The 16198-nt window shown below is 41.1% G+C and overlaps 1 protein-coding gene across 3 annotated transcripts in view; it reads left to right on the top strand.

Moving 5' to 3' along the window:
- Positions 1 to 16198, top strand: part of PHEX (phosphate regulating endopeptidase X-linked) — a 97913-nt gene that overhangs the window by 39164 nt on the left and 42551 nt on the right. For all 3 annotated transcript variants that reach the window (XM_053387023.1, XM_053387024.1, XM_053387025.1), the window contains 7 exons: positions 976 to 1044; positions 3259 to 3375; positions 4320 to 4403; positions 4726 to 4871; positions 7000 to 7093; positions 7893 to 8021; positions 10351 to 10452. In XM_053387023.1, the coding sequence (XP_053242998.1) occupies positions 976 to 1044; positions 3259 to 3375; positions 4320 to 4403; positions 4726 to 4871; positions 7000 to 7093; positions 7893 to 8021; positions 10351 to 10452 (741 nt within the window). The remainder of the gene's footprint in view (positions 1 to 975; positions 1045 to 3258; positions 3376 to 4319; positions 4404 to 4725; positions 4872 to 6999; positions 7094 to 7892; positions 8022 to 10350; positions 10453 to 16198) is intronic.

Below are 16198 nucleotides of genomic sequence, written 5' to 3'. Positions count from 1 at the left end.
CACAGGGAGTGGGAGTTTATGGCACACTTGGAAGCGGCAGCTGGAAGCCCAACCTGTGGCCATCAACACGGGTGCAGGCATGTGCCTCTGTGAAGAAAGAAGGTCTTAGGCTGGATCTAGACACATCAAAGAAGTGTTTCAGTTAAGCACTTCACTGTTTTAAATGTTGTGTGAGAAATTAGGTTGGCAAAAATGGAACTCCACAGTGCCATCTGGTGTCACAGTGTTAGAATGCATAAAGAACTCATAAAAAGTGCTTTTTCTTTGCCAATGTAGCTGAGTCCCTAGTTTCTGGACTCATTATGTTTTAATTATGAAATTTTCAAACATGGCAGAAAGAATGCCTTCTTTCACCAGACATGTGAGAAACTAATTCTATAATACCTTTAAAACCTGCATCAAACTCATAATTACACACCCTCCAGCTAATTTTGTTGATAGGAGTTATCAGCCTTTTGCCACCATGTTCAACAACATCTCCACAGAACCTGGCCATTAGTATGTATATATGCAAATGACTAAAAGTCAGGGGAATATATGTAACTGTATTCCTTAGGGCATTCTAAGCTCATCTCTAATTTGATTTACAGCAATCTGATTTACAAGAAGAACATGCTTGTATCCTAATTAGTTACTGAAGGATCAAATGAATTTCCAGATTAGATATGCCAGGGGACATTTATATCTTGGGGAAAATGTCTATTGTAGAATTCCTAAACTCCCCAATGTCATACAGAAGCCAATGTCCCCAAGAAAGCAGAATATAATATTTAAATGTGAACTTAATTGGATGCCTGAATTATTATTTTCTTTTTAAAAAGTGCCCATTGCTTAACATTAGTAAATCATTTTTTAAAAGATTGCTTGTGTGTCTTCCTTTTTCTTAATGAAACTATAAATTTGAGATTGAGTAGTATTATGGAAGTGTATTTAATGGGAACTGACGCTGTTGTATTCTTTACATATTTTTAATAGCTAGACCAAGCATCTCTGTCCCTGTCAGCACGAGAAGACTACCTGGAAAACACCACAGAAGCTAAATCCGTGAGCATTGCTTACTTAAGCATCTAAATGGAGAACAATTTCTACGTTGAGGATTTCTTCTCCTTTGCCACCATATTAATTAATTAATTACTTGTTTAATCCTGTCAACTTCCTGTTTAGAGATTTAAACCTTCTGCAGTAACTGTTTTATTTATTTCCATTTATCTGCTACTATTTATCTGCTACTACTTCCATTTATCTGCTACTATGCCATTCGGTAATTGAAATTATCTGAGTGGTAAACAACAGCAAATTAAAACTGTGAAACACAAAGATTATATATAAAAAAAATCCAAAACATAATCAACATAACACAATACAAGACTTGAATAAATCCAGCAGCGGAGTATATCAGTGGTGTCATATACATAAGGAACACTCAAACATTTTTTTAAAAAGCCTGGGAAGGTTGAAAGGTTGTTGCCTGCTGGTGGAAGAACCACAGTGTGGGCACCAGGCAAGCTTCTTTGAGAAGAACATTCCAAAACTGGGCTGCCATTACTGAAAATATTCTCTCTTTAGTAGCCACTAGGGATGGGTGACTGTGTCAACTTTTGTTTCTCTCAGTTTTGCATTTTCCCCAATCTTCAATTTGCATTTTTTTTTAATATACACCTTTTTGTTTGTAATTTTTCCTAATATGCAAATTTTCCCAAAGCAGTTTCCCCTAATATAATGCATTTTGTATGCTGTTTTCAATAACGTGCATTTATGTCACATTTTATCCTGGTATATGCATTTTTTTTGCAGAGAACTTTGCTGGAGAACTGCATTGCAAAATTCAGAGAAATGTGAATTTCAAAGGATGCCTCTTTTGGTTCACATATTGTTTTGGAAACTGCGAACTAGTTCACCTTTAAATTTTTCCCCAATCCCCAATGAGTTCCTGCTGCAGGCTGAGTAAAATGTAGATTCACTTTCTCACTGCATACTTCTAGATCTGTGGTTCCCAACACGCCCTACAGGGGGGCAATCTGATTGTTAAGAGGGGCAATTCGAGAATGAGTTAGACCAAATTAATGACCTTTTAGGCTTCCTCCACGTGAATAGGAGTTCACTTTTTGAATAATAAGAATTATATGTCACGGGGGGAGGGAGAACCAGGATTTTAGAGATGCTTAGGTGGGACATGGTCAAAAAAGGTTGGGAACCACTGTTCTAGATGGAATAGGGATTTGCACAACATATCCTTTTTTTAACAACAACCACAAAAGGGACGCGGGTGGCGCTGTGGGTTAAACCACAGAGCCTAGGACTTGCTGATCAGAAGGTTGGCGGTTCAAATCCCTGTGACGGGGTGAGCTCCCGTTGCTCGGTCCCTGCTCCTGCCAACCTAGCAGTTCGAAAGCACATCAAAGTGCAAGTAGATAAATAGGTACTGCTCCGGCGGGAAGGTAAATGGCGTTCCCGTGTGTTCTCTGGTTCACCAGAAGTGGCTTAGTCATGCTGGCCACATGACCCGGAAGCTGTACGCTGGCTCCCTCGGCCAATAAAGCGAGATGAGCGCCGCAACCCCAGAGTCGGTCACGACTGGACCTAATGGTCAGGGATTCCTTTACCTTTACCTTACCTACTACTACAAGTGGTTGTTTCCAGCTTAAAAGTTCTGATACTACAAGGAGTTTTAGCTGCACAGTGGAACCCTCATGCTCTCCTCTTACCGTGTCCCCCATCTGTGCCCCATAAACCTTCACTGGAGGGAACAGATTTAGGGGTTGCGTGGGGGGCGCACAGGGAGAGGAGAGAGAACCTGGCAATCATTGCTCTAGCGGAACCCTTTAGTTGGATACCACCCACAACATTTTTGCGGTTTGGAAAGCGATGGGGAAATGCATTGAAAGGGACAAACAAATGGCCAATGGGAAGACATGTAAATGCCCTGCAAGCAAATCAGGATGAATTCTGGATGAATGCTCATTGTTGCATAACCACTCCATACCCAAATCAGAACAAATGCTCAATAAACACTGGATATAATCTAACATCAGTGCTTGTTTCATGCAAGCAAATGAGGATGAATGCTGACTAGATAGAGCATGTTAACTAATATAGAGCACAATAGTATGATTAATATGCAAAGGAAATTGAAAAAGGAAGGTAAGAAAATAATGTACTATTCTTATGCTTCAATAAGGTGTGGGGGGCATACTTTATTATGCTGAGGTTAATTCTCTGTTTAGCTGTAATGATAACTGGATTCTTATCACATTGTAGTACAGAGAAGCCCTGTTCCAGTTCATGGTGGATACAGCAGTGCTTTTGGGTGCCAATGCTTCACGTGCAGAGTTGGACATGAAGTCTGTGTTGAAACTAGAAGTTAAAATTGCTGAGGTTAGTGCTTTTCTAAATGTGGGTTTTAGCTGCATTTGTGGCAACTGGATGTCCAAAGGGATAGACATGGCTTCACTTCTTCATTCACTTGGTGCTTTCCTGGAGTTCCAATGCAGTGACAAACTGTATCTTTTATTTTTATGTTGTGAACTGCCCTGTGATCTTTGGATGAAGGGCAGTGTATAAATACAGCGGTACCTCGATTTTCAAGCATCTCGGAAGCCGAATGCCAAAAGTGATGAATTGGCAAGATATGTCCACAAGTAGGCAACTGCCAGTAGCACATCCAGGAATAAGTTTGATACTCGAAGGATTTAAGGGTTGAACAAGAATATAAATGTAAATGAGTAGGAGCTCTTTACAGCTGCTGCTAAATAACCTTTAGGTTAGATTACTATAATGAGTTATATGTTGCGCTAACACTGAAAACAATTTGGAAACTTCTGGTGGTGCAAAATTCAGTGGCCAGCCTGCTCAAGACAGCTTGAGAATATAATGCTATTCCTGACCTGACTAGCAATTAGTTTCCAGGCCTAATTGCAGTGCTAAATTTGAAGACAGCATCAGTAGTTTACAATAATTTCTCCCTAATCCACTGGTTAGTTAGTTTTCTAGATTTTCCTGCCTTTCAGATACATTTGATGTAGAGTAGGTATCCACCTGGGATTATGAAACTGAACATCGTTTCATATTGGAAGGGATAGATATTAGTATGGATAAAGATGAATTTCATTGTGTTACATGGGGGGAAATGTAAAATGTTTATGGAAAAAGAAGATTTTTTGCTAATGAATCATAATAATAGGTTTGTAACTTATTTTATTGAAAACTGAACAGGTAACATTGCTATTCATACCTTGTCGCACCCAGATTATGTGAGTGTTGGCAAAGTCAGAGTGGATTTGTGGAGGAAAATAATATTTGTTTGCATTTATATTTTGCAGATAATGATTCCACATGAGAATCGAACCAATGAATCTATGTACAACAAAATGAACATATCGGAACTCAGCACCCTGATCCCTCAGGTTGGTTGAAGTTAATTGGAAAATGACTATATTAATGCCTGATTGGACTGTGTAATTACCTTTCAAACTGAAAGGTTCTTCAGATGTGCATAAGATGGCAATTTAAATGAAATTAGTTGAAACAGGTGTTCACTATTATTATTTTAAATACAGCTGCATTTTTATTTAAGTTTCAAAATATTTGTGATGTTGTGCAGTGAACTTCAACTTTGAAATTAGGCAAAACTTTTAAGTCGTTCAGCTAATGGTAGGTAATTAACTTATAAGCTTTTGTTGTTGTCGTCTGCAAGAGTCAGGAACTGAACCTTTGCTTATGTTTCAGTTTGACTGGCTGGGATATATCAAGAAGGTGATCGACACCAAGCTTTATCCTGAACTTAAGGACATAGATGCTTCAGAAAATGTCGTTGTTCGTGTGCCCCAGTACTTCAAGGATTTGTTCAGGATACTAGAAAGTGAAAGAAAAAAGTAAGGATTTCTAATTTGCTTGGTGTATGTTTTTGCTCAGAAACAATCCCTGACTTTTCAGTATAATGTTTAGGATCTTGGCATACCGTGGTTTGTTACCACTTTGGTTTCAAACTGCAGGTGGACCCTTTCAATTATTCCTGTCTCTGGGGTTGCTGTGAAAACAAAATCGTGTGAATGCTGCAGCAAGAGAACTCATTGCTAGCAATTCCAGGCAAATGGATTCCCCCCCCCCCCAAGTGCAAAGCCTTTCTGTGCTTGGGGGAAAATGTGAAAATTGAGGCGATCATTATAGGAATCCTCTCACAACTGGGAAGGCATATCATATTGACTGAACAATTTGTTGCTCTTTAGCCATAAGTCCGGTTTGTTTTGTGAACACTGCAGATACGAATGATAGCAAAGTGAAAAGATGCTACTCTGAGCCATTGAAACAGAGATGCTCCAAGAGGGTCCTGCTGTTTTCGCAGAAAGGGCCCATGACTTCTGCAGAAGTCAAGGGTATTGCATAATAAAGGTCCATTACCACAACGTGGCAAGTTCTACAGAATTGTGAAAATAATGCTAGTGACTATGGCTTGTCTTCTATGTTATTCAGTGGGGAGAAGAGAAGGAAACAGGGAAATTACTGAGAGGAAAGGTAAGGGGTGAAAGATACAGCAAAAGGAAATATGTCAGTAAGCCCATTTGAAACAGGCTCTGGTGACTTCGCTTGCCTCACTCTTTCTCCCAGAAGCATTCCCAGAACGCAGTTGGTGGTAGATAGTCCTGCTGGGGAGAACAGGAAAACTTAACCGGAACAGGCTTTGCTGTAAAGTACAGATTTTATTTTATGATTTGTGTGTGTGTAAAAAAACAAATAGCCAATGTAGATCTCAGCAACATTCACTTCTGTGTTCTTTTTTGAATCAATTAAAATAGTGTCAGATTGCTTTTTTTTAAAAAAAAGGGAGATATGTTATTGGCGGTCTTTAATTAGGTAGAAAAGTCTAGCGCTGCCAAAATGCTCTGAGGTGGTGGCAGTGGGGGTGAAGTGCCATATTACTGCTAGCTCTGACTTTGAAAAATGTGTTTTTAATGTCTTTGAGCATTAGTATTAAGAGATCCAGCCATGCAGAAGCCTCAGGTGTATAACACTGGATTACAGAAGTATTATCACATTCTATATCCGAAAATGCTGAATAAGGCACAATGTACCATGGTGCTTAATTTCTAAAAGCGGCAGGCGCAGGCCTTAAAACCTTGTCACCTGGAACCTCTGCCCTCTAATCCTGAATGAATGTGGGCTGATAAGTGGGGTGAATTTATATAGGCTCAAAGACTCTCCCTTTTTAAAAAAAATATATCAATTGATACGTTTTCAGAACTAAAGTTTGATTTCTGGGCTAACCCCTGCTGTGTTCCGCTTCCAATTAAGCCATTAAATACCATGTTTACTTCTCTGTAGTAGAAAGCCCATTCCTTTAGTTTATATGGTTGCACTTGCTATCTGAATTGCCCTGCAAGTGTTTCATTATTGCTATGTGAGTAGGATATGTGAGATATTTGCTGATGTATTGTTGATGGCTTGTCAAGGATCACCAGATATCACGACACTGAGTTGTGGCCAACTAACTTGTACCCAGAATAGACCTGCCGAAATGAGTGAACATGACAGACTTAGGGCCATTTATTTCAATGGATCTACTCTGATTAAAAGTTGCAATACATCCCATTACATTTAATTAAGGCAAACTTTCCTATAGATTTTGTAGCTAGATTGTTTCTCCTTTATTAGTTCGTGAGTACTTGGTGTGTGTGGGGAGAACACCCATTCTTTGCACAGGAGCACTAACGCCAAATTCCATCTCAGGATGCAAAACTGTTGAAATATGCTCCAAATGGAAGATCCACCATCATTCCCACACCAAATGGCTGTTATCATGCAACCACTTCTGTCTAACAGGTTTTTGTGAATTTGGTTATTGCTCATTAATTTTCAAGGTGAAGCTGCTACCATTGTAGGTAGTGCACTGATCTGAGGAGGGGTGGTGGAATCTAGTCACCTATTTATTTATAGTCTCAGACAGCTGTACATTACAACACATGGGTCTAACTGTCTGACATAAAGATGTGTCTGCTTTGACAGGACTATTGCCAATTACCTGGTATGGAGAATGGTTTATTCGAGAATATTTAACCTCAGCCGGCGCTTTCAGTATAGGTGGTTGGAGTTTTCAAGGGTAAGTGTGAGATTTTGATATCAATATGCCCTGTGTGCCTATGAAGCTTATGAAGACAGCAGTTGATAGATGGATTCTGTGAGTCCCTGTGCTTCCAGCTAGCAAGCTTGAATTCAATGCATTTAAAGAAGTTGGAGAACATCACTAACCTCTCTCAGGACATCAGGACTCTAGTCTGGGCACAGAGCTGAATGAAAAATTCACAGGTTATCTTTTTTTTCTATATCCAAGTCTTTCTCCCGTTTATTGCAGCATCATGTTTCTGTGTTAGGCTGTGATTTGCATTCTTTAACGGCTGGAATATGAAGCAGAGAGAAAGGATGACATCATTGCTTGGGACTCTGTAATGAACTGAATAGAACTGAGAATTTACAAACTGTAGAGCTAGCAGCACCATTCCTAACTTAAGATATTCTAGGGCTTTCCACATTTACCATTTATAGTGACATAGTTGTTGTTTGCTCCAGTGAAATGGTAGCTGATTGTCTGCACCTTTGTTCACACATTGCTATTATTAGAGAGTGAGTTTCCCTTTCCACACTAATGGTGAGTGGTACCCAAATTGAGAAAAAGTTCCACAGCTGTATCACACCTCTAATGTAGCCTACTGTTCCTCCACCCAGTCAATGTTGGAGTTATTAGCATATGCATGGGGACAACCCTTTTGTGGCTGTTTAATGCCTAGAATTCCAGAATGCTGCTCTTGTGGGAGTACAGGAGATTAGAAGAGGAAATACATGTCTGCCTGATTTTTCAGCAAATCTGGTTATAGTCATGGAATGTTGTTTGGTCAAAACAGGTAATCCAGGGGACAACCTCCTTACTGCCTCAGTGGGATAAATGTGTAAACTTCGTAGAAAGTGCTCTCCCTTATGTTGCTGGAAGAATGTTTGTAGATCTGCACTTCCAAGAAGACAAGAGGGATATGGTAGGTGCATTTTGGTGCCTTTGAAATTGTGCTGCTGCCTTCTACATTTTCTGCCCTCACCACCTCCTCCCTCTGTCAGTATCACTACCTTCTCCTCCATCCCTCACTCCTTCCTCATCCTGCACTGCATCCTCTTATACCTTCTTTCTCCCCTTATCATTGCTGTCCCTGCTCCATGACATCCTGGTCACAGCAAGTCCACCCTTCCTCAGAGCAAAGCATTGTGGGTGATGCAGCCCAGAAATCACTTGTGCCAATTACCACTTTGATGTGGTGGTGGTACAGGAAACTGCCCTAATCTGACCACTGGTGCTTTGTGGCCCCTTCTCCACTGCAACTTTAACCATTGTGTAGTATTTCATAGGTTGTCTTTAGGGCTATTTGTTACTATCCTGTTTCCCCCCAGAATAGCTGGAAAGATCAAATGGCAAATGAGACATTTTAGTAACTGTGAAATGCCATGATCTTACATAAGTATGCACAGAATTGTAGAATGCTATCCTGTGAACATTTACTTGAATAAATCTCACTGATATCATTGGGGCGTATTCTTGAGGATGGATGGGGACTGGGTCATAGACTAGATGCCAGGTTGATCTCGCTTTTTTAAAATATGGAATCTTCTATTTTCTTCAGTCTGCCTTTCCTTTTCCTGTGTTTCAGCTATCTAGATGACACCAAACCATCCCCCCTCTTAGTTTGTAGAAGGTCCATGCTGAATAAATAATGAATTATGGGAAGCATGGTATTTTTGTATTTAGTCACTGATGAGCTCATGCCCTGGATGTTTTCTTGTCTCCCTCCTTTTATCAAAGAGATATTATTTGTGTCTAAATATAGCACTGTTTTTGACCTACAGTCTAGGCAGCATTTCGTACGGCTACGCCTGAACAATTTTGATAACAACTCTGATGGTATGAATAGATTTCTCCTCCCACCCCTACTGCTACAGCTGGTGCATAAAAACCAGAATATACACCAGGGTCCAATTGTAGAGCTAGAATATGAACTGCCAACCTCCAAGTACAGGGAGTTCACCTCATTAGTGCACTAAGTTAATTGAAACAGTGCTCTGCCATCAATATCTCCAAGTTACCTTATTCCCTGGGATGCAGTTTACTCCCGACTGTTGAATGCTTGGTCATATTTAATGCCAGGGCTGTACTGGCTTCCATATTGTATAAAAATGATGTGATATTTAAAGGCTAGTAATGAATCATGAAAATGAGATGCTACAATCCCCTTCGGTTGTTTAGATAAGGACATTATTTCCCCCCACTTAGGTCAATCTCCAAACTTTCAATCAGGGAGGTGATTCACCTGACATTTCTGGCACTTCCACACAGCATTTTGTTATGGAATTGGGGCCATTCATGCCTGGAAGCTTTGCCCAGCTTCCGCATCAAAATGCCATCCCACGAGATTTTCCCATTGAATCTGGATTTATCCTTTTTGTGGAAAGTCCAATGAAGTCCAATAAAAAATGTGGAAATGTTAAATCCAGAATGGATGAGGAAAACAATGGGATGGCATTTGCTATGCTGCCTTGGAACATGGAGGCTCCACTTCAGCCACCCTGGCTAATTTGACCTATGGACAGATTTCTCATCTTTCCTGAATTGCTTCTGAATATCAGTTTCTGGAAACCACAGGAGGGGAGAGTGCTCCTGTGCTCGAATCTTGGTTGCTGGTTTCCCTCAGCTGCTGTGAGAACACAGTGCGGGCCTAGGTGGGCCTTTGGCCTGATCCAACAGACTCATCTTACATTCTTATGATGCTGCATGTATGCTGCAGAAAACGTAACCAAGTGCACAGAAAAACGTTGCATGGAAGCGTCTTATTACACTGCTGTGTATTCATATTATATTTAGGTTACAGTCAACCACTGATGTTCTTGTACAATTTCCTTGGGCCTATATATATATATATTGTCACATATCAGCTCTGCTCTATCCAGTAAAAGATTTTTTATAATATTTTCATAACCATGTTCTTCCAGTTCTTAAATACCTGAAGAGTAGTCTTGGAGTTAAAGTGTATAAAATAAATGGAAGGGAAACTTTCCTATGGATTCTAATGTTCATACTTTCATAGGCACCAATCCCACACTAATTTAGTACAATTAGTGACATTTAGCTGGGGACCAGATGAGCACTGTAGATGAGCATTTTGATTTGCAGATGTGAACACACATCCAGATGTGTACATCTGTTTTGGCTACACACACACACAAGGCTGCTTCTGCATGCAGAGCCCCTTCACTGAATTGGACAGCAAGTCTTCAGAGCATTTCACATTTCTTAAGTAATTATGGTAATATTTGTTGCAGATGGCAGAATTGACTGAAGGGATTCGTTGGGCCTTTATGGACATGCTGGAGAATGAAAACACCTGGATGGATTTGGGAACAAAGAGAAAAGCGATTGAAAAGGTAAAGGCATTTAAATGCATTCAGTTTTTGGATGAATGGGATTATCCATCAGCAATCTGTTTGAAAAGATGTCGTACGTGTGTATATTTGCTGTTAAAATCTGTGTACCCCGTTAACTTTATCGAGTATCTTGTTTAATCTTTGTTGTTACTTGCTTCAGTGGTTTTTAGACTCTTGGTCTTACACATAAACAAGCTAATAAATTATGTGGGAAAGATGTTATTGCCAGAAAATCAGCTAGTTCTCCTACTACATTATTCAAGTCCTGGAACTGAGATTGAAATCACTAGATTGCCCCTTTATGATGCTTCTGTGATCCTGAAGGCTTACAAGTTGTTAATACATGGAGACATAGGGAAGATGTATCTAAAATGTCCTAAACATGTTTTGATGGACTTTTTTAAAGGGTTGCACTTCTGATATTTCATTGGGGTTCACATTTTCAGTACTGATGCAGGTTATTCAGTAAACATTCTGGAATATAGCTATAATGACTGCATTCAGTTAAAGGAGAATACATAGCATCTTCTAGGTTCTGATATTTAGAAGTTGCCCTTATATTTAGGAGATTTGTCTCCAGAAGGGGAGATGCCACTCCAAAATAGTATTCATTATGAGGCCCACAGTCTATTTTCAGTCAGAAATCATATTGTGATGGAACATAAACATTTGCGGCACAATCCTGTGTACATGTCCACTCAGAAATAAGTCTCAGCGGATTCAGTTCCCAGTGATTTCCCAGTGAATTCAATGGGACTTAATAACCAAATAAACATGATAGGATTGCATGAAAATATAAAAACAGTACACCCGATGAGAACTTCTCTTGGCTTTCTCTCTTGTGTTTCAGTCTTTCTTAAAGACATTGTTATGCTGCCAAACTTTTCACTGGTCAACTTCTGGTTTGTGGGGATGGGGCGTGCTGAATGGGATTGTGACCTTTTTTCCAGTGCACGGCTGGTTCATTTTTTATATATGAAGAGAAAAATAAGATATGTTTCTTCTTCTTTTCATTACTTCCGTTCAAAAGTAAACAAGAGGATTTGTGGGTCTTACTCATTCACATATTACTGTAGAGGTAAGAAAGCAGAAAGCAGAAAAGGCAAGTGATTCTGTAATTCAAGGGCAGGGAAACTTCTCAATCTTAAGGGCAGCATTTCCTTCTGAGTAACCATCTGTGGCCACATGCAAAAGAAGTTGGAGCAATGTATGTAAATTTTACCTTCGTACATTAGCCTAGTTTCTGCACACACACTCACACCCCTCTCAATCTTGTGTCCAGGGAAGCAAGAGCCATTATCTGATCTCAAGGACACATTCCAGGCAGGGGGGAAAAGGAAAGTGTGAGGAAGGCTTGTGGCATGACTTGAGGGTGTGGTCTGGAGAGAATCCCAAGGGCCAGATAGAGAGAGCTAGAGGGCTGCATTTGGACCTGCCATTTCCCACCCCTGCTGTAATCCTGTATCTGCTTACCTGGGAAGAAAGCCCCATGAATTCCATGGGAATTACTTATGGAAAGATGTATAGACCTGCGCTGCGACTCGTGTTTCTCCTTTTGCTTCTTGTAGGAACAAATGGAGAGCTGGCATGTCAGGGGTGAAAGGGATTAGCTTTTATATGAGGAAGTGGCACGCGAAATATGTGATTTTCCAGCTGCAACCCAGAAGTAACTCTTAAATGTGCTGTCTCTCACATGCTTAAATTAGCTCTGAGTCACAATATTTTCAAAGCTTTGTGTGATAGTAGAAAACCAAAGGAACGTGGCTTGTTCGCGGGTGCTCAGGCATTCGTGGAACCATTCTGTTGCAATCCTCCATTTTAAACTCTCAGGAGAGAAGCTCATCCAAATGCCAAGAGGCACACAGAATGACACTTTTGAAAAATACATGAGTACACAGAGGCAGAGGGGAAGAAGTGGCCTCTTCGCCTTATTTGTCGAAGTGATTGGGTAGCATCTTATTGGCAAATGCCCTCTGTAAAGGGGTCTTGTGTGCAAGCTGCAGCTGAGTCATTTTCCATGCTGTGCTCAGATGAAGAGAGTTGGAATTTGATTGTCCCCCCTCCCCATTCAAAAACTAAAGTCCAAAACCTTTAGATTTAAATAGTGCATTGCTTTCAAGAATCAATTCAAAAATGAGAGAATTGAAACATCCTACACATTCTGAAAAAAACCCAGTAACAGGGTATGTTTTACACTGGCAGTTGGTCATATTCATATTTTATACGGCTGCAAAATAAAAGACTGCAAACCGTGTCAGGGACACCAGCTGGATGTGAATTGCAGCCTTGCTTAAAGGAAATGTCAGGCTTGGACCTCAGAAACATGGGAAATGCATGAAGTGCAAGGTTTGGGTTGGACTGAAGACAAAGGATGCAGCTCTCAGCTGTCTTACATGATCTCTTGTCTTCTTCTTGACATATTTGAATTGTTGCATATCCACAAATCAAGGTGCACACAAAGCTATAAAAAGCTGCAGTGCCTGATAGTAACTTTTTTGGTGAAATGTTTGGTGCAAGGATGGTGACCCAATGGATACCTGTCAGGTGAAAATTTCAGCATTGAGGGATGTCTGTGTCAGAAATGTTCTTTAAGAGCTGAACTACATTTGCCTTTGGAATGCCACTGAACATAGGCTCCCTATGGTGAGTTCTCCTGCTCCTCAGGGTAACATTTAAAAGCGCTTGCCACATGACTTGGCTCCCTCAAGTAGCAAGTAACTCTCTGCATATTTGTTGCTGTAATGTGGATTGGGTTGATAGGTCTTTATGGAGCTGTCACATATTGGGAAATGTTACTGTGAGGAAAGTAGGAAATGCAGTTTTTAAGGAATAGGGTGATCTTATTATGAGAGTCATTTAAAACTTTCTAGAAGGCCTCATTATACCTGGCTGCCAGATGGCCTGTTAAAGGCAATAACATTAAATGAAACTCAATTTCCTTACTGATGCCTTATTGCTGTGCATGTCATCTGCTGCCCCGAGTCAAGCTTGTAAACTTCCTCAGCAGGGGTAGCTACAGTTTTAAGAGGGACCCTCAGCAGGATTTCACTTGAGGGGCTCTTCTTGCATTGGGGATCTCCAGCTGTCACCCTGGCCATTGGGCTTTATTGGCATTTTTTGAGCTTCCCTCTGGGCCATTGGTGAGGGCCAGCCAAGCCAACTACTAGCACACCCCTAAATATTTTGTGTTTTTGTTGGGTATGTTTGAATAATTTGATCTTCTTTCTGGGGAGAGAAAGGTGATACATTCATAGGAGCAGAAGAAGCTGTCATATACAGTGCCAGACCGTTGGTCCATCTAGCTCAGGGGTAGGCAACCTAAGGCCTGGGGGCCGGATGCGGCCCAAACGCCTTCTCAATCTGGCCCGTGGATGGTCCGAGAATCAGTGTGTTTTTACATGAGTAGAATGTTGTCTGGGTTATTTGTGGGGCATAGGAATTTGTAAATTTTTTCTCTCCAAAATATAGTCTGGCCTACCACATGGTCTTTGGGATGCGGGTGGCTCTGTGGGTTAAACCACAGAGCCTAGGACTTGCCGATCAGAAGGTTGGCGGTTCGAATCCCCATGACAGGGTGAGCTCCCATTGCTCAGTTCCTGCTCCTGCCAACCTAGCAGTTCGAAAGCACATCAAAGTGCAAGTAGAAAAATAGATACCGCTCGGGCGGGAAGGTAAACACCGTTTCCGTGCGCTGCTCTGGTTCGCCAGAAGCGGCTTAGTCATGCTGGCCACATGATCTGGAAGCTGTACGCCGGCTCCCTCGGCCAATAAAGCGAGATGAGCGCCAGAACCCCAGAGTCAGTCACGACTGGACCTAATGGTCAGGGGTCCCTTTACCTTTACTTTACCACATGGTCTGGACCAGCCCACGGCTGAAAAAGGTTGCTGAGCCCTAATCTAGCTCAGTATTGTTTACACTGAATGGTAAAGAAAGGCAGTGGTACACCTGCATCAGCCTTCATCTGCCCCAGCTGCAACAAAACATGTCTCTCCCGTATCAGTCTCCACAGCCACAGCAGGTGCTGCAACCTTCCCAAAGGCGCACCCCTCTATTGTCTCCTAAGACGGACAGATACCAACAACAGTAAAATGTTAGTGGCTTTCTGGGGTTGTGGGCACAGATTGCATGGAATTCTAAATTGCCTGGGGAGGGGCCATGTGTACAACAGGCTCCCCCTTTCAACTTACTCTCCCAAAGGGTGGGTCTTTATGGGCAGGACCAGCATGCATGTGGTGGCAAGGGTGGAGCCAGTGATTGAGTTTCCCCCTCAGACGATAGCCATTGCACAAAAGGAGAGTGTTTGTAAAGGGCTTTGATCTTTGGCAATTCCATTATGAATGGACTTAACCTGCACTCCCAGGACTAAGGTGAATGTTGGAACTTACTTATGTGTTGGTTTTTTCACACCCCAAATGTTCCTGTTCTGGGTACAAAAAGCATATCAACATACATTTTTTTTAGAATGAGTGCACTGAGGGAAAACAGAATAGCATTTAAATGCAAATTTTATCATGGGTTTATTTTTTGAACCACAGATTAATGTGCAAATGAGACAAAATAGAGTTATGTGTGAGGGCCATGAAGAAATGGCATGGATCATATGAACAGCCTGATCTTACCCGTCCCTATGTGAAAGCAAAGGTGGTTACTGTGTTCCCCTCTCCTTTGTTGAAAAGAAAGACTAATGAAATCTATAGCATAGGGCTTTGACTTGGCACTGCTGAATGTTGCTTAAAGGAATAACAGATATTTAGTACACAGTTAGCAACACCTACAGTAGCAATATATTTCTATGCACAATTTGATCCAGTTAAACAGATTCCAAATGCTCTTGTATTCTTTTCTCTTTTTTTGAGTCAGAGTGCAGTTCATGCACAATTCTCTGGATGGAGCTCAAGGTGCTTCCATAGAGACTGTAGACAGCTCAATAACCAGTGGTCACCACTATGCTCCTCTCCAATGTGTTTCACATTAATTTAAGGAAGATTTTAAATTAACAACCCATATTACTCCTTTCCATTTAAGGCTACTTTCCCACGAGGCTTGAATCAGCCTTGGCTCAAATCAAGTATGCAACGCAAATGTAAAAGTTACAAAGCCAATGATATACTTTTAATTCACTTTCCATGCTAACAGTATTATAAACATATGGCAGAAAGAGCAGAGGAGACTTTTCCAGGTAGTTTTATACACAACAGACTCTCCTCAAAGTATGTGACCTCATTAAAAACACTTTTAACCTTTTAAGAATGATTCTTATTTGCCCCCTAAGTACCGTAAGTTGCACACATTTTAATACCTTTTATTCTGTGCAAGATTTTCTCCTCATTAACAAACCTAGGATATTAATTGAAATTAACCCTCTTCATTCAAGAATATATGTCCCTTGTTCCCCCACTCCTCTGCCCTGCCAATGGGAATAAAAGTGCTGGCTAGCCTCGGCACCCTCTGTGAGTTTAAGGGCGGCGGTCTAAACCTGGGACTCTGTTTCTACTCGTGCCACCTCCTTGCATGAGCCTGAATCCTAATGTCACCCTTCAGCCTCCAGAGAGTGATAGAGACAGTGATGGGGAGGGCAGAATGCCTGAAAAGGGCTATTGAGCAAGAATAATTCCAAATATGTCCCTACGAAATTATTATTTTCAGTCCCCTTGACACTGAGCAAGAGAGTATGTACCAGTGGGTGTGTGCTTGTGTCTGCATGAAAACGAGGAGGTGTCCCTGTTATCACTGAACAGCAGCATA

This window comes from Podarcis raffonei, chromosome 4 (assembly GCF_027172205.1).
Source record: "Podarcis raffonei isolate rPodRaf1 chromosome 4, rPodRaf1.pri, whole genome shotgun sequence".
Lineage (NCBI taxonomy): Eukaryota > Metazoa > Chordata > Lepidosauria > Squamata > Lacertidae > Podarcis > Podarcis raffonei.
The sequence above is the reverse complement of the archived record's forward strand: the minus strand, read 5'-3'. Positions and strand labels throughout refer to the sequence as shown.